Here is a 19,384-nt window from a genome sequence, read left to right as displayed (position 1 = left end):
GGCATTCTGGCGGATTACAGTGTCTGCCACTCTGCACTCCGATTTATGGCCATCCTGGGCTTTATCCTCTCCTATCCTGCCTGCCAAGCCTCATTCGTTTCATTTTGGGGGGGTGAGCAGAGTGGAAGAAGTTGCTATTATTAGGAGAAAGGATATCGGGCCGGCAGGCTCCATAGTGTCTGAGTTTATGGTCAGTTGATGCCCATGCCCGGCTCCAGCCTTAGATGCAGCTTAGTTCATCTGAGCATGGTTCTCACCAAGGATCTGACTAGAAAGTAAATCACCTTTCTTGACCTGACTGAAAAAATATATTCTGCCCTCCAGTGGCTCCCACTGGTGACCCTGGGTTTGCATTTGGAAAAAAGCTGGATCAGCAAGAATGGATATCAGAGTACAGAGGGTCCGAGGACAGAGAGACAGACCCCAGCCAGCTTTACTTGTCTTCCTAGTTCTTTTAGGATGCTATGCACTCACGGTCAGGCAGGCTTCCTAGATACTAATATATGTGGATTCAATTGAAGGAAGTCTATGGGCTTTATTTACTTTGATAAACATGTCGACTAATCATTTATCACAAATCAAATAGTGGAGCAATGTCTAAACAGTGTCCTCACGATAATAAATGTCTTTTGAATATGCATCCAGAGTGTCACATCTCAACGGTTACATGTCCTGATTGTTTGCTTGGAGGTATAGTGGAGTCCTTAGGGATTCCAGAAAGAAAATGCCAGCTTCTGCCTCCCAGGGGTGAGGGGCAGGGGGTGGGGCAGCCCACTTCACCCCTAGGCAGGAGGTCAAGGTTTCTGTGTCCATCACACAGAAATGGCAGCTGCATAGAATCTCTCTGTGAGTTGTTGGTCGATGCAAGAGTACACTCAACTAAATGGATCTGTCAGGAGTTTGTACAGAAATGCATGCTTCTGAGTGGAAGGCAATTGAGGTCAGAAATTTCCATGGACAGGAACTGGAGTGACAGTAAAGCAGGTAGGGCACTTGCCTGGCATACAACCGCCCCGGAGTCAGTCGTTATATGGTCTCCTGAGCCTGCCGGGAGTGATCACTGAGTACAGAATCAGAAATCAGCCCTGAGCACTACTGGGTGTTGCCCCAAAATCAAAAACAAACAAAAAACTCCAAAGTCTCCATGGACAGTTGCTGGGACTTTGCATTGGAATGGGATGGTATTCAAGAACATTCATTGATTAATGAGTATTAATTGATGAAAGACTTTTCTGAAAAAAAAAAAATGCTCCTGAGTATTAGAAAAAACCAGTGGTGTGTGTGTGTGTGTGTGTGTGTGTGTGTGTAGGATAGGTGGAGTGTATTTGACCATATAGTCTAAAAAAAGAGAAGGTTGGTTAGCTTTAATGGGAAAGCCCAAGTCTGTCACATGATTAAGGAAATGCAGTGTGATGATACTACTACTTTAATTGTGAGTCTCTGGGTAATTACCATGAAAGGAACAATCATGTTGCTAATTTTACCCCAAGCATTTAAATTCCAATTAATATCACGTGATTCTTCTGTGTCCTGCTGAGGTGAGACAAAACATCCTCTTTCCACTGAGATCCCCTCTAAGAATTTGCATAAGAAGAGAAGGTGTGTTTCCATTGCGGTGAGTCACAGAAGCTGGATCGCACCTTTCCTCCCAGAGTTTCACTTACATTCCACTAACCCCAGAAGATGCTATTTGATCTCAGGTCCAGATATCAGGAGATGCCAACTTTTGTTTCCAATCATTTTCTTTACCTTCATCCCTTCTGTCTGTGGATAGGTTGGTGCGATGCCCAGAAGTCACAGAGTTGGTTGTGGTGGTCGCTGGGAAAATTGCACATCATGTGGGGGTCTTGTACATTCTACTACAAACACCAGGGTGTTTGCGGGGGCTCCTCTAGCTGGGTACTCACCAACAGTGTGAATTGTTTTCCTCAGTGCTCACACATACCTGATCATGGATGGCCAGGAATCACATGAGGTATCAAGGATGGCAGAACACAACACCCTTGTCAGAAACACTGGGGATAAAACTCTAGAACTCACTTTTGCAAAACTGGCCCCTGAGCCTCTGAGCCAGCTCCCTGGGCCCAGTCTTTTGTTTCTTGCTTCACTGTGCAGCTGTGGTCTTGTTAGTGAACTGCCTTCTCTACCTGGACTCAACTTTTTTGGTTCCTTATAAGTAAGTTGGTAGATGAAATCTCAAGACACCCTGTGAAGCCTCAGCATGAGCACCTCTTCTACAAGACCTTTCCTGACTCCTTGCACTAGGAGAGGTCCCCAGCACTTGTCTGTTTAACACCCCATTGCATCCTCTTGTAAGTGGAATAGAACTCAGTTTCATTCTGTCTTCGGAAAACCCTCCAGCCTGCCTGCCTGTCAGTGTTCCCCCTTGCATTTGTGGGGGTGGGACTGGGGTGCTTAATGCAATGCATGGTGCAGACTAGGTGCTCAGAGACAAAATGGGAGACCCCCAAGAGTTCAGCAGACCAACATGCATGCACCTGAGCTCAGCCACGTTGTTGGAGTCACCAGCTAGTAGTACAGTCCAAGTGAAGAGGGTAGAGGAGGGGCTGAAGAAGCAGGGGCCTTCCTGCAAACCACACATACCCCTTCCCTGGCCCGCCTGTTGCCAGTCAGCTTCAGCTGGCACAGTATCCAGGACACAACACCAGGCTGGTCTCTACCAGACTGACATTGACCCTGCATGTCTTGGAGCGGGCTCCCCTTTGTGGAAGTGGCACCCCTACATTTGCTCTTTCTGGCCTTGACGAGCTCCCCAGCATCTGTTTCTGTTTCCTGCCTGAGCACCTGTAGAAGGTCAAAGGATGCTGGAGAGCACCCTCTGCCCCTGGGGGATTCCAGGACCCCCACAAGCTCAGTGGGGCTTCTGTCCTAGAACTGCTCCTGTGCAGAGCCCCTTCTTGTACCAGAGCAGACCCCAAGCATGCACCAAAAATTCATACCTGCAGACAGGAGCTCCCTCCCACACAGAAGACCTGCTGTCTCTCATTCAGGGGAGTTCAGGGCACACTCCCTCATCCGGGTTGTCATGCACCTGCTTCTCCCTGCTCAGGCCCTGTCTTCCGCTCTGGGAGTCTCTTAATGATCAGGCATGGTTCCTATCATGGCCCTTACTATTAGCAGGGGTTTGAGGCTCCCCACCCCTCCTCTGGTCTTCCCACTATGCCCAGCCTGGTATCCAGCCCCCTAACCTCTGTGCCTACTCTGTTCCACTGTCTCAATGCTGGCTGCACCTTCTAGCACCTTTTATTTCTTTCAGTCTTCAAGGAATCTCATACCCCCTTTCCTTGAGGTTTCTCTTTCTCCCTGCAGAGAGTAGCAGCATTAGTGGGAAGTACAGGTGGGGGTGTCTATCCCAGCCAACTGAGAACAGAAACTAGGGAGAGGGACATGGGAAGGTGGGATGGGGGTGGGGCAGAAAGCAAAGGGGGGTCAAAAGCAAAGTGGGGTCCTGGAGGCAAAGATACAGGAGTGAGCCATGGGGCCTTGAGACAGAACAGACTGCTTCTTCCCACACTGTCAGCACTGCAGGTTGGCGACACATCCAGCCCACTTAGAGCTGTAGAAAGGGTCAAGGGACTGGCTAAGACAGTGTGGACAGCACGGCCCTGAAGGACACTGTCGGGAGCTGTGAACTCTGAGGGAGGGATACAGACCTCTGTGTCAGCCCCATCCCTCCTCTCTAGTGAGGATCCACAGAGACGTCCTGCCAGTTCACAGAACAGCATCATCTCCTGACACAGTGGTCTCAGTCACTGTCAAGAGGCATGGTGCCGACATGCAGGTGTTATAACGGTGTCAGGAACCACTGCTCTAACCATCTCCGTCAGCCTCTTCCTATCAGCTTCACCCAATGGGAAGCTAGTGTGAGGGAGCCTGATGGTGAAACCCCCACAATTGGCCAGTCTGCAGTGGGCCAAGAGGGCCCCAGAGGTCTGTGCACACGCATACACCTCCTGGACTCCTGGACTCGTTTCTTCTAACTTTTCTTTTTAACCCAAGCTCATGCCCCATACAGTCCAAAGTTCTATCCTTCTGCAGACATGCCATGATTTTTGTTCAACTTTGTTGCCCTTGGCTTTCATCTCTCCCTCTATCTGAAATACCATGCGCCCCCACTCTTCTCTTCATCTAGCCGCTTCTAACCTCAACAGCCGTCTTAACTCTCCTGAGATCCAATTTACTCTAAAAGTAGCCTGGTGTCCTTGGAATAGAGAAGCAAATACTATATATGTCATGCCTACCATGTAGCTACAGGTCAAGGAGCTGTGCCAGGCTGTTACCAATCCATAGCAGGATGAAAGTACATCTGGATAGTATTCATGGGGCTTTAAACCTGGTTGCAGTGGGAATCTTGTTTGGATTAAACTGACATTGAAATGGGTCTTATTAGGGAAACAGGAATTTGTTGACCATCTAAATGAAGTTTATCACTAAATCCTAAGTGACAGCGGGGCCAGGTCCCAAGGAGGAGTTCAGTGTCCCAAGGTCACAGCCTGTTTGAGCACTATGTGTTCCTGTGTGGTGGGCAAGACAGGGCTTTCACCCATGGAGTTTAAGGTCAAATGCAGGTGAAGGCCAGGGTGATTTTCCATGCTACCCTCTCAGAACTCTGGCTTCTCTCTCATCATTGACCTCCAAAAAGAATCTCAGAAAATCCTCTCTAAGTCTGTACTATTTTAGCTATGTGAGTGAAAGATGACAGGAAGAGGCTGAGACGCCTGACTTGGCCACCGAGGGTCAGAAGGCACCATTACTTTCACCTGTGGTTGGTTGACACCATCAAGACCCCACAATGCCCAGATGGCCGCGTGCTAGGAGCGGGAATCCTTCCCACATAGATGGAGCACACAGAAATTGAACGAGAACGTGGCTAAGAATCAGGCCCGTTAGGTTACCACTGAGCAGCGCCAAGCCTCATTCAGCTTTAGAATGAGTAGTGGGCTCTGTCCTGGAACACCATTAAACCTCACGTCATTCATTTTGAAAAAGTCAGGGCCCACCACGCTCAGCGTAGTTTGCTTGGAGATCCCGCTGCTTTATTTTACTGGGGCAAGGACAGATGGACAGATGTGCTTGCTGAGATCCACAAAGCCAAGCATTCCTGACTTTTCTCCCCAGGACTGTAGAGAAGTGGAAGGCAATGGCCTCTGGTCTTTGGAGTCCCACAGAGATGAGCATGTGCACCGGAAGACGAGTGCATCCTTCTTGAGAAAAGCAGGTTGATGGCAACACAGAGTAATCGTTCTCACAGCTTGGGCCTGCCTGGACGCAGTCCTCATGGTCGTTTACTTTTCAGGAGTTTGGAGATTTTAATTAAAGAAAGTAATCAGTCAGTGGATACTGATTGAGGACTTGATATAATTTTGTGCAGGGCACAGAAGAAAATAAGCCCTGGCCCTTCCCATGTAGGGAGAAGGCGAACATACAAACACTCCTACAATAAGTAAGCAGTCTATTGAATAGATTTCATAGAGGTGTTATTTGTTAGGGCGCCACTATATGTGAAGCCAAGTCTTACTACCTGGTCCCAAGACCCTGCCACTCATTCCTGCACAAGAGGGAAATCATTTCCCCTTCACATGAATTAATAAAACTCTGGGCACTTTGATGAATTTCTAGAGGCAAGAGGATCCAAATGGGGACTTTCATTCCAACAGTTAGACTTCAGAGCTGGATTTTCTGCTCCTTCCCATCCTGTCCATTTTGGGCACCAGTGTGCTCAGCTAGGGCATCCCCTCTAGTCTGTACCCCTGTATCATAAGAGCTCTTGCTGCTTCCAACAGGCATTATCAGCCTTCTTAGCTTCATAACTATCATGCTTTTGAGGTACACCTTGATTTTTATTCTTGATTGTTTAGTTTTGGGGTCATACCCAGCAATGCTCAGACCTTACTCCTGGCTTTGTGCTTAAGAGTCACTCTTAGCAGGGCTCAGGGAACCATATGCACTGCTGAGGATAGAATTTGGATGGAATGTGTACAAGGCAGGTGCTTTCTCCACTGTACCGTATCTCTCCAACTCTGTAATCAAAATAGTTGTGGTTATGAGATCTGAGAGAAGTGTAAAGGAGTATAAGTTTAATGCTTCTGCCTGTGACCTAAATTGTGCTTAGATTCTTGTAGAGCTGAAACCATACTCCCCACCCCTAGTATACCTTTCCCCTCCTAAAGAGCCACAGTGTCTGCCGATGTAGGTATCCCCAGCATGTCCCTGAACAGAATTCCTAGTCTATTCATTGCCTAATTTCCTATGGAAGCAGAGATAGAACACAAAGAACAGACCCCATGGAACTAGATATCAGATTTTCAGAACAATGTTTCCCTGGGAAGCTTGAGGGTACAGGCAGGGCACCAGCGAAATGCTCAGAGAAACCAAAGTCAAAGGCAGCTAGAGCATGTCTGTGCTGGCCAAGGCAGCTGACCCAGTGTTGACGAGGGCAGAAGCATCAAACCTTTCTTGCAATGTGTCGATTTTCAAAGGCAGTTCAAAGACCATTGGTTTAGACAAATGTTTGGGTTGCTAGTGTCTGGATCCATTATAGTCCTCAGATCTTCAAGCAAGTGTGTTTAAGAAAGGCCAAGCCTGAAATATCCCCTCTTTCTTCAATAACACTTCTTTATATTTCAGCTCTTTCTTTGTCTGTCTTAGAAGGTCCCAAGCAGACACCTTTGCACTATTTCCCCTCTCGATTTCCAAGTTCTTATTCTTCTCTTCCCCTTCCTCCTCCTCCCTACCTTTGCTTTCTGAATCAAAAAGATGTCTGATGCTTCAAGCCTATACATGTATGGAGTAATTTCTGCCATGCTCATGCTGGGCTTGCTCCATCATTGTGGACTGTTCTTCTGTGTGTGAAGGCAGCAATGATCACAGAGCAGGTAATTTTGAACACAGAGAACTGATTTTGACACAATGGATGCAGCTTCAGAATATTCTGGGTATGATGGTGTTTACTCCCCTCTGCCCTGCTCAGGTACATGGTACAGCTTGGGTACATTGGTCGGACAACTGGTCAACTACACACCAGACTTCATTGTCAAGGAGATTGCACCAAGTATCAATGCAGGATGGACATGCTGGATCATCTTGGTTTAAAGACACCAGCCTATTCTCTGCAAGAAGATGCTTCTAAATAAAGTAACCTGCTGGACTAAAGCAGACAAATACACACATTGTTTCAGTAGAGAAAGCATAACAATGAGTCTGTATTCTGCTGGGGTACTGACCAGGCCAGGTCCTGGTCTGTCCATGTTGGTACATAAGGAAGGAGATGCCCTTAGGTATGGAGAGCTAGGAAGACCATTCCAAGGAAAGTTGTTGAGAACTGGCCCAAGGAATAGAAGATGGGCAAGTGAGGACAGCCTCCAAGAAAGAGAGGAGGATATCTTACAGTTGAGAGGTGTTTGGAGTTTGGGGGCTAGGCATGTAGGATTCCATCTCAAAGTTTTGGGGGTACATTGTCCTTTCTCTGTTCCTCATATATATGGCAGTGTGGGCGGACAGGATGGGAGGTATACACTTAATACATCTCAAAATTGTTAGGAATAATGACAAGACTTTACTGACTGGCACAGATGAGATACCCATCCTGGCCCCTCACCTCTTTTGGCTGGCTCACACACTGCCCGAATTTCAGCCATCTAACTCCATGCTGGTGAGAGGAGATGCCTTCTGACACTACTCCTACTTGGATGAGCGTGGGAGAGTGGGACTTGAAACCTTACCTCCTGCCAGTTCATCCTAGTGGTCCTTAACTTCTGAAGACAAAGTCCGTGTGTGAGTCTTGGTGGTGCTTTTGTAGAATTATATGAAGGCCCATCTCTGAAGGAGGGCACCGTGGCCTGTATTCCCCTCTCCACATCAAATCACCCACTCTGCCTAAGAGAGCAATTCAGCTCCTTACTTTTGTTTTAACCCAAAACAATGGCTCCCTCTGCATTATTGTGGAGGTTCTTGATCTCTGAGTCAGACATATGGGACCAGGTAGGTGAGGAAGACAGGAGCTGGCTGCAAGTCGCCTCTGCGATTTATCTCTGCTGAAGCCAGTGTTCATTCCACAGAGACTCAGCAAGGTAAATCCCCGATAGGAACAACTTAGGCGCCTCCACACGACCTTGGATGTGAGCAAAAGCACAGAGAAAGTGATTCCAGTTTCCCCCTGCAATCTCCCTCGGAACCACAGATGCGTGTAGGAAATGGTTTATTTGGTGAACATTTCTGTACCTGCAATGGACAACTTAACCCCACACCCCTCAACCCCAGCATGTGGGCCCATGTGAGGAGTCGGTCAGTTTCCAACAAAGAGCTGCTCTCTGGAAGCCCAGGGCATCCTTGCTGCTAATCAAAGGCTGTGTGTGAGACACCCTGCCATGGGCATCCCTCATTCCCCAGCAGTCCTTGTCCTTGATTTGAACCATGATCATGCTCCAGAGGCTGGTCCCATCTCTGCTGCATGGTAGGTGATGGGGTAATGCTGAGACTCTATCTCTGACTCCCTAGACATGTTGGTTAACCAGAAAATTCTCACTGGCCAAGTAATGAAAACAGTTTTTTTAAAAAAATTATTTTCAAGTGCCCTCCCGTGCACATTTTTCTACTCTTCTTTGACCAGAAACCAGAATTTCTAACTGAAGGAATCTCGAAGTGTGAAATAAGATGAGTAGAAGCATGCTATTGGTGTCTTATCAGTCTTCTTGGTGAATCCGTGCTTAAATTTACGTGCCTCTAGAAATCCCCCAAAAATAATTTGAGAAACACTAAATTTGGGAGGAAAGAGTTTGTTCCTGCAGCTCAGAGTCAGTATGATTTTAGACAATTCTGGTATTTCATTTCTAGTCTATTTCTATAAATGGGCAATGATAAGTGAACCTGAGATGACTTAGCAGGACTTGGTGGCTGCAGGTGCAAACCTAACGTTTGTCTTCAGTAATGTTGGCCGGGGAGATGCTTTCCACCAGCTGCTGGGCGCAGTGCCAAGCAGAGCTCAAAGCTGTGACCACCCTTTAAGTGGTTTGTGTGATGGATGCTCAGGTATAGGGCTCGACAGACAAAGCTGTACAGCATGTGGGCCGAGGGGTTCCCAGACTCTGCTGATTCTCTCACCTCTCAGGAGAAGGAGTACATCCTGTGTGAGGGAGTGCAAGGGGAGGGGATCCACCTGGGGATTTCCTTGCTCTGTGGGGTGTGTGTGTGTGTGTGTGTGTGTGTGTATCGCGCGCGCACGTGCGTGCACGTGCATGTGTTGGGGGGGATTAGTGCTTCTCTGTCTGGTCTTCACTTGCAGAATGCCTTCTGAGCCATATATCAATGAGTGCAAAGTGTCTGTGCACCCTAGTTTCTGGTGGTGCTCCTGGAAATGCAGAGTCAAACTCGGCTCCTTGGAGATGTGGTCTGGAGTTGTCCATATTAACTGGCTTCCATAGGATCCTGCTTTATTAATTTTCAGCCCACAATTTCACTTAATGATCTGGGGGTCAGGGCTTCTTGGAGCCTCCAGGGTACATGATTCACTGATGTACTTATGCCTCCTTAAAGAATAGTTTAGAAGTACCAGCATTGGCATTACCCAGGTGCCTGCCTATGCCAGGGCATCCTAAGGGGACTCCTCTGTCCAGTTCATCTTCTACTCACAGTTTTTTCACCCAGGGCCCTGTGTCTGGGTAAGCCATCCTCTTACTATCTTCAAGCCCCTCATACTTCTTGAATAAAGGGCTCTGTGTTTGCATTCTGTACTGTACCCCACTAATTCAGTAGCCCCTTTATTACCAAGTATTATACCAGGTAACCCCTTTATTACCAAATCCCTAGACCATTTCAAACTCTTGAGTCCTGACCTATAAAGTGCAGAGTGAGCCAAAGCATCTAGTTCACAGAGTTGCTACTGCAAAAACCAAGGAGGACACTGTGCTCTAAAAATAAAAAAGTACTTTGCATTCTGCAAGACACTCTTCTCTACCCCTGTTTCTTCAACTTTGAAGTTGCTAGAGCTGAGTTATTTTTAGAAACTCATCCATATTTCTGGGTTTCCTACAACCTTGAATCGGCAGGTTCTGTGACAGTCCCCTCCTGTGATTCTGCTGCAAATGGCCTGTGCCCACTTCCAGAAACCATTCCTCCCACTCCCCCCCTCCGCCCCCACATCGCCCTTGCTCTTTCTGTAGTTAGATCTGCTTTCAACTTCCCCGCTGTGTTGTCCGGAAAACACAACACATGTGACCCAGCTCGCCGGACACTGGAGCAAAGAAGTTTGCGGTTGAGCATTTTTCCCTGCAGGAGCTCTCTGCAGGGCTCCCCACCTGCGTCTGAGGGGCCCTGCAATGAAGGGTGACATTTACACAAGTACCGGCGGGAAGGATGCACAACCCCAAGAGCTCCTCTGGAGAGGGACCTCCTGGGAAAGCTGACGGGCTACTCAGCCCCCTTCTGCTTTGATTGATCACAGAGCGTTTCAGAATGCAGTAGAGGAGACCTTCCCTCACTCTGAAAAATCCTCCTGGGCACTTTCCAGGCACACGCAGGACCAGGAATTCAGGGCCTTAGTCTTTCCCTTCTGGGGTCAAGTTGCTATTGCAAGTCTTGTCCATTAAAAGAGAGAATGCGTAAGATCAGCCAGTCAACAGATTTGCTGCAAAAATCAAACGAGACAGTGTGATATAAAAAAAGACTTTGTAGGCTGCCAAGGAATGTATAAATTGGAGACATCATTAGACATACGGCGCAGTCTTGCTATTTCTTGCATTCTAGTGAGAATCAGGACACTGTGTTTGTGAATTTAGCCTCAGGCCAGTGAGTATATGGGGTGCAGTCAGGGAGGGAAATGAATTCGGACAGAGCTGTGCCCAGGACTCCCTGGGAGAGGCTGGGAGAGGAGCAGGAAAGAGAAGGGAGCTTCCACAACTTGGGGACTCCAGATGCGAAACATAAAGAAAGAAGATCTATTTTTACATGTGCAAACAGTTTTGCGATTTGGGAAAATGTCTTTAGTCTGGCAGCCACGGCACATTTCTGCCCCTGGGTATAATGAAGATAAATAGCGGTGGTGGCGGTCCAGATTTCGTTCCGACTTCAGGAGCCTTCTGTCACAGTTCTCTCCTCTCTGCCGAGAGGTGTCACGTGGACTGGTTCACACATGAGTTTTCTATCTCATATGGGCCATGGGTGGACTTGATTGAATTATTTACTGTTTCTGTTCCTCATTGCCTTTAACTGGCAGGCTTTTCCTTCTTCAGTTGAAGGAAGGGTCGACATCTCCAAGTGTGTAATGCGTTAGTCTTGAAACATCCAAGTTTTGTATCACCTGTGCAGGTCTGCAGGTGTGAAGAGGTTTCAAACCCTGTTCTAGAAAGCAAGGTGGAGGATGGTGGACACTCCATGGAAATCTCCTGGAGTATATAGGGTGTGTGTGGGGGGAGGTTAGATGGCACTGCCATCCCAGGCAGGGATGCCGTGTCCAGATTGCCAGTGAAAGTATTTGCAGGGCCTGTACTTGGGTGTTTTCAGATATACCAGCTGTTCTGATGTCCTGCGCCTGTGGTCCACCATCAGACGCAGGGGATCTGCGTTCTAGAAAGTGCTACAGGAGCAGATCAGAGATGAGAAGGTGCCTAGGGGTCAGTGGGCACAGACCAGGCCTTGCTGGAAAACTAGTTCAGGTGTCCCACTTTTTTGGCTTAGTCTGTGACAAACACCTTCTGATCTTCCCTTCAGGTGCACCATTGACAACCGGGTAACCCGGGTGGCATGGCTAAACCGCAGCACCATCCTCTATGCTGGGAATGACAAATGGTGTCTGGACCCTCGTGTGGTTCTCCTGAGCAACACCCAGACCCAGTACAGCATTGAGATCCAGAACGTGGATGTGTACGACGAAGGCCCCTACACCTGCTCGGTGCAGACGGACAACCACCCAAAGACTTCGAGGGTCCACCTCATTGTGCAAGGTAGGTGGGCGTGGCATGGACGTGGTGGGCGTGGTCACATTGGCAGGCTGGGCTGCGGATGTGATTCTTTCTTCTGGAACCTTCCGCAGAATAGATTATTCTCTTCATTGGCCAGGACCTAGCTATCATTTGGCTGTCAGAAGCTGAATTTTCAAATAATTTCCCGTTGAATAGGATGAGCATTTGGGGGGCTTAGTTCCAACAACATATTTTCTAGAAAATTATCTTCTAATTATTATTTTCCTTGGCATTTTTGTCCTCCACTTTTTTTTCTTTTCTTTTTTTTTTTTTAGGTTTCATTAGATTCTAAACTTGCTCTGTTTTAAGGCCAGTCTTGAATGCTTTTCTGTGTGAATGCCTTAAGTCTGGCCTGGTAGGGATGTTCAAAGAAGGCAGACCAACCTGCTGCTGGGGCATATCCCTTAGCTTTCTCTGTTGATAAGCCCTTACATCCTCTCTCCACACCCTCACATAGCCTCTCTGATCCCAGGCCACCCCTTTATCCCTGTGCTTGATTCTCTGTGCTTGACGGACACCCTAACTTGCCCCTCGTCTGCGCCTTAGTTTCTACATCTGGAGGCCTATGGGTTTGTATTGGGTTCTGCTCTCTCTGCGGGTCCCAGGTGAAGAGATATCCCTGGCTTCACCCCCTTCCCCACCCAAGCGTTGCTGCCCTGGACATACAAGCAGCCCTTTGCTTCAGTGAACTGATTCCCAGAGAAGCAGAACTCAAAATCCCACTGAACCTCAATCAAGTCATTAACAGTGGGTTGACTCAAATGTTCCTTCTGGAAAAACAGTTGTGTTGTGAGCCTGCATGCTAACACTTAAAACACCTCCATATTTAAGACCTTGGGAATATTTAAATTCGGGGGTGGGACACAGAAACAATGGTGGAGGGAAGTAGACACTGGTGGAAAATGTGGTTTGGAGCACTGTACACGTGCAACCTCACTGAGGACAGCGTTGCAAATCACAATTCCACGAAGAAAATGGAAAAACATAAAAGCTTTCAAAAATAAAAATCAGCACTGAAAATTTTAAAACATTTAAAATACTTGTTAAAAGCTCTTAGGGCAGGCACACAGGAGCACTTCCAGGGATTAGCTCTAAGAATTTCTAAAAATAGTCTTATGGGGATAACTCCTGGAGGAACTCTGGCCTGTAAGGTACTGGTAATTAAAACTAGGACTTCTCACCTGCCAGGCATGTAGCTACCTTCTGAGCTACATCTCCAGTCTGAACTACTATAATTCTTACATTGGGGTCCTTCAGGCAGTGCTCAGGGCAGCCTGGAGCTGCTCTTGGAGATCCTTGGCCAATGCTCAGCCAATCAGGCTGGGGAGCTCCGGGCTCAGGGGAGTAAGCAGGACCTGGTGCTCCCAGATCTCACACATGTGAGACTCACACTTGTCCTCTGCTTCCTTCCCACCACCTCAATCCTTATTTTCTGGAGCCAAATACCTCGCTTTATCCTCTCAGAAACTAGTTTCTCGGCAGCAGAGCTTGATCTTTTATGAGTTTCTCCACCCCCAACCCTTGGGATTCTTGTTCCTTGTCCTGAAAGGACAGTTGTGCTGGATGATTGCTTAGAGAGAGAAGGGCAGGGAGGAGGATCAGGACCAACCCCGAGGAGAAGCTTGCTGGGAGAAAACAGAGAAGGTGTCGTTCAGATTAGAGGTTGGAACAGTGAAGAGTGAGGTGTGGGGCAGTGATGAGGAGCAGCCCCTGAGAGAGAGAGCTGGGTGCGGGCTCAGCCAGATGGAGCCAGTTGGGCTATGAACCCCTCGTGCCAAAGCTTGGTTTCAGATTCGTTTTTGTCTCTTTCTTTCTCCTTCTTTCTTTCTTTCTTTCTTTCTTTCTTTCTTTCTTTCTTTCTTTCTTTCTTTCTTTCTTTCTTTCTTTCTTTCTTTCTTTCTTTCTTTCTTTCTTTCCTTCTTTCTTTCTTATTTTTTCTTCTGTTCTTTCTGTTTTGGGGGCCACACCCAGTGATGCTCAGGGGTTACTCCTGGCTCTGCATTCAGAAATCTCTCTTGGCAATGCTCAAGGTACTCACTATGTGGGATGCCAGGCATTGAACCCAGGCCTAATCCTGCTGTACTATCACTCCGGTCTTTGTCCTGTATGTGATGTTAAAAAAGACTGTGCAAAGTCATGGGCACTAGTAGCATTTTAGTTGTTTATTATTTTTTTAATTTTATGATTTTACTTATGCAGGGGTGAGGGGAGCTTCTCAAGTGGTGTGCAGGTAGTGTGGAGGCCACCCCAGCCACTCAGCTAGGCTGGAGGTTCAGTGCAAGGGCCTGCATGTAGCATTTTTCTGGGAAATAGAAGAGCACATAAAGTATCTGTTCATGTTAAAAATAGCAGAGTCAGTTTGGCAAATGTTCTACAGTCCATCAGCAATCTATAGCAGGGGTACTTTGAAGACTGTTCTGATGTCTCCTAGGCCCTGTCCCCCCATCCCCTCCATCAAAATAGACTATCCCAGGGGGGCTAGAGGTATGTAAATCTAAGCAATTTTCCAAAGTACTTGCTTTAGAACTGGTTTCAACCTTTTCACATTCGCTGACCACTCCTCCTACCCATGGCCCGTGGCTGAAAACTAGTTAGTTAGGCAGGGATAACTCTTTTCCGGAGGTCAAAGAGCATTTCTGCAGACCAGTGGTCAAAAACCACTGCTTTAGGGAGCAGGATCTTTACACAACTGGAAATGGAGTCATGAATAGCACAGAACCCCCTTGGAGAATGAGGATCACCTTTCGGGGGGTGGTCTTTTATTTTTCCTCCTAAGACGCTCTTCCCACCCACCTCCATGGACTTGCTCCTGCCCAGATCAACTAAGAGGGTATGTTGTCAGTGAGCATTTCACAAATGCTTCTGGAAGCAACAGGCTATGGTGATGGTCCCAGGGTGAGGCAGAGGTTCAGAGAAAGAAAGGAGAATGAGTGTGGAGACAAGGAAATGGGACAGGTACCTCCAGCGGGAGGGGGTGGTCCTCACTCACGTCCCAGCTAATGACAAATGTCTAATCCACAGTGAGGTGTTTACATCTGTGATTTGGCTGTGTACCCTCTTAGCATGACACACCACCTCAAGTATTGGAATCTCATCTTGGGCTAATTTTCGAATGCTGATGGCTGTATCGATCCAGAAGCCAGCTAGGTTACAAAGGGCCTTGGTCTTGTACACAAACTCAGCCCCAGCTAATCCGCTGTCAATATGCCCAGCCTGAGTGTTATTGACACTTTAATGAATCAGGGACCATCATTTTTCAGAGCAACCTGCGCCCCTCTCTTAAAAGCAGCCAGACAAACGAAATAGAGCCGGCACCCCTGTTTCTGTATTGGAAAGAGGATACATCACCATCCAGGATTTACTGAGAGAGAAAGAAATATATTTATCTGGGGATCATTTATTGCCGCGAACATAAACCTTGATTCCTCGAGAGAAACTGATTGTCCGGATTTTGTTGAAGTTGCTCTTCCACCCCTCGTAGAATGCGACTGGAATGGAACTTAGGCATATAAGTTCCAGAGTGGTTTTATGATTATTGAACACACACACACATGCAATAGAGATATTTTTAAAACCCACCTAATCTGAGATTGTGCTCACCTGCGTGTTGATGCCTGCAGTCAGCTTTCTGACAAATAAGCCCCACTCGAAAGAAACAAGGCCATTCATAAGGTGCTTCCCCAGGCTTTCCCTTTGCCAAGAGGCTGGAATCAGTCCTTTCTTCTCTCAGCCCCACTGACCCTCCTCATTCTTTGCACTGGGTCCTCTGCATGTGTGTGCTTGACTCTGGCTGCAGCCTTCCTCCCAGGATGCATCTGCCAGACTTCTCCCCCTTGGTGAGACCCCCTTCTTGCTTCTACACATTCCACTCAAGGCAGTGAGTGATTCCCTTACCCTGCTCTCGTGACCTGCACCCTGGCCAGAGCGGCAGCCCTTGGAGATGCCCAAAGCCGCCATTGCTAGATGGATTTCCCTTGTGTGCCCACTATGTCCGTTCGCCTGATTTTCACCCAAGTCATCACCAAGGCTCAGGCTTCAGGGAACAGAGTGGCTGGTGGATGATTCCCCCCTCATCATGACAGACCCTAAACTCCTGGGGGCATTGCCACACAGTTCTGCTTTCTCGCCCTACCTCTGAGTAGACATTTGAACAGAGTCTATGGCTGGAGCAGCTCCTTTCTCAGTGCAGTGAGCTGCATCGTGCTCCATGCTTAACAAACGTGCTTGAGAAGTTTTCTGGGATTTAAAATGTTTTAATTTGGGAAGGCTTATAGTATTATTAATATTGGTTTCTAATGGGTGTAATTCCAATACCACACGCCTCACCAATGTACTCATCTCTCTAGCCCAATGGCCCAAACCTTCTCCCATTACCCAGCCCCCACCCTGCCCCACTCAATTGTGTAGATCAAGTTCTCCTGCTTTATGGCCTTTGAATCTTTGTTGCTGTGTATCTTTAATTCCCTCATTAGAGAGATCATTCTGGATTCATCCTAATCATTCACTTCCCCAAAAATGACATGGATGGCCAACAGGCATATGAAAAAGTGTTCATTTTTGTTCATAATTAGAGAAATGCAAATCAAAACAACACCGAGAAACTGTCTCCTACCTGGGCTTTTGCTGAAAGCACGTGAGCGTAGACATCCCCTCCCCATGGCCTTTCATGAGTGAGGCTCTTGGTTTGAGCTTTGTTTTCAGGATAATTTAAAAAAATACGTTATCAGCACGCCATGTCCTCGTAATGGCAGAAAGAGGGAAATGCTCACTGCTCTATGTTAGCTTATTTCCTTAATTTTAAGAGTTTTTTTATTTGGGGATGCTGGGCACCACTCCCCGAGAGATATCTCACAGAGGTGTGGGGCTGGTGGTTAGATGTTCAGACCTGGTAGTTCTGGGGATTGCACTCAGTGCCTCCTGCAGTGCACAAGGCATGTGCCCCAGCCCTCTGAGCCACATCCCTGGCACTGTTGTGACCTCAGGACCTCACACAAGTGAAGTGCATCCTTATCTGAGCCACTTACCTGCCTCTCTTCTTCTTTCTCTTTTATTTGGTGGGGAGGGGCACTCCTTAGCAGGCCTGGGGACCACCACTCCCCAGAACTGTGGATGCTGCACCATGCTGGATATTGAACCTAGGGTCCTTAAAAGGACCCTAGTCATATGCTGCAGACCACCCTCACCTCTCCTTTCTCTACTTTCTATTGTCCTCACTATTTGTTGCTATTGGTCTGTATTCTCCTTTTTATTTCTTGCTTCCCCCCCCCCGATTGTTCGGGGGGCCATAACTGGAAAGACCTGGTGCTCATAGCTTGCTCCTGGATTTCTGCTCAGGAATCACTCCTGGCAGTGCTTGGAAACCCAGTGCAGTGCCAGGGATCAAACTAGAGTTGGTTGTGTGCAAGGCCTTTATACTCTCTCTCTGGCCCTAACTGCTTAATGTTTTAGTACATCTCGGGGCCTGCATAAATCTCCTCACTCTTTTCTATGCTGGTGGGTGCTGGAGAGGTTTCAGATGGCCTGAGCTGTTCTAGTCTAGTTCTGCTGGAGGGTGGGTGGGAGCTGGGCTGGGTTGCAAAGGAAGTCTCCTCGGTGGACAGGGAGTGGGTGGAGGGACAGCGGGGGGTGAGTGTCTAGCCAGAGAAGTCACCTCCTGGGATATGCACAAGAGCCCAGCCTGCAGTAGGATAGGGATGGAGGCTTCTCTCTGCCCAGCTCCGGGTGAAGGGAAGAGCAGAGCAGGGCTGCATGTGAGATATTAGCAGGTACCATCTGGGGTGCTACGCAGGTACCATGTAGAGTACTGTATGGGAAAATATGCAGGTACTATATAGAGTACTATACAGGTACTGTATGGGGAAATATGCAGGAACTATGAAGGGAACTATGCAGGTACAATGTGGGGTTCTATGTAGGCACCATGCAAAGTACTATACAGGTGACATGTGGAAAACTATACAGGGACCATGTGGGGAACTATACAGGTACCAAGTGGAGAATTATGCACGAACCATGTGGGGAACTATGCAGGTGCCATGTGGGGTGCTATGCAGGTACCACGTGGGGTATATGGGGTGCTATGCAGGCACCTGTGAGGAACTATACAGGTACCATGTGGGGTGCTATGCAGGTACCATGTGGGGTGTATGGGGTGCTATGCAGGCACATGTGGGGAACTATACAGGTACCATGTGTGGGTGCTATGTAGGCACATGTGGGGAACTATGCAGGTACCACGTGGGGGTTCTTTGCAGGCACATGTGGAGAACTATACAGGTACCATGTGGGGTGCTATGCAGGCAGCTTCCCAGTAAGTCTGGGTGAAAGAGAGGAAGGAGGGTAGCAGGGGCTGGAGGACCAGGAAACTGAGTTAAGCACTCACCACATTACTATTTAAATTAAATGTAAATTAGGTAAAACAAAATATGAAAATTACCATATTTCACTGCAGAACCAACTTGGATTTTGTACTTTTGTTGTTGTTGTTGCAAGAAGGAGGTTATGACCATTATGTGATGCTTTAAAAAATTGTGCTGATATTCCTGGCAAAAGCATGGTTCCATAATCCTGATGTGGCAGTTAGTGTTCTTGGGGGCCACATTTCACAGGACTCACCAGTGTACAGTGGCCAGGGGCTTTTTGCTGAGAATACAGGGGATTTCCTCTTAGAAGTTGAAGTGCTTTAAGTAACTGGCTATGGCCCAGGATGGAGTGGCCGTGGCTCTCATTGACTCGCAGGCATGGGTGGAAAGGGAGCGGGGACACTGGAAAGAGGAGAGCTTTGAAGGACAGGAGGGAACTGAGGGAGAGGAACAGGTGTTCCTGTGGGCTGGAGCAGAGAGGCAGTTCGAGATCAGAGACGGGCCTCCAGGAGAACAGAGACCAGTGCTGGGGGAGCCAGGGAAGGGGTCATCAGAGCTTAGATTTCTCCCTTGGAAACCGGAAACTGCCTCATCCCCAGTGTCCTGTCTGGCATGCTGGAGCCGCCTGGCATGAATCTTGGTTGCCTGGACTTCTTCCTCATCTGATGCCTCAACTTGTCCACTCAAAGCGAGTTTGTAAGAAGCACACCACCCCTGTGTGCTTGCATGCCCACTTAAGCAGCCAGCGCATGATCTTCTGGGCCCGAGTGAGGGAGATCCATCGAAGATTTATTAAAATGCAGCTCTAATGATTTCCATCCCTTCGACCTTAGGGTGTTCTGTTTTATGAGTGTAATTAATAAGCAGCTGCTTCTGGAGGCTAGCTGCATATTTTAACCCTTTCCCCTTCTTGATTCTGCTGCCAAAGCAAGCTTCTCAGATCATCAGACATGACCACGCCCCACTCTCTGAGGCTCGGGAAAAGGCAGGTTATGAAATCCCGAGCTCCCGGACACCAGGATAGAGCCAACACAGGGGCAGAACATC

The 19,384-nt window shown here is 47.9% G+C and overlaps 1 protein-coding gene across 3 annotated transcripts in view; it reads left to right on the top strand.

Moving 5' to 3' along the window:
- Positions 1 to 19,384, top strand: part of NTM (neurotrimin) — a 433,089-nt gene that overhangs the window by 221,482 nt on the left and 192,223 nt on the right. For all 3 annotated transcript variants that reach the window (XM_004614127.2, XM_055131029.1, XM_004614129.2), the window contains exon 2: positions 11,725 to 11,957. In XM_004614127.2, the coding sequence (XP_004614184.1) occupies positions 11,725 to 11,957 (233 nt within the window). The remainder of the gene's footprint in view (positions 1 to 11,724; positions 11,958 to 19,384) is intronic.

This window comes from Sorex araneus, chromosome 3 (genome assembly GCF_027595985.1).
Source record: "Sorex araneus isolate mSorAra2 chromosome 3, mSorAra2.pri, whole genome shotgun sequence".
Taxonomy (NCBI): Eukaryota; Metazoa; Chordata; class Mammalia; order Eulipotyphla; family Soricidae; genus Sorex; species Sorex araneus.
This window is presented reverse-complemented; position numbering and strand designations above follow the sequence as displayed.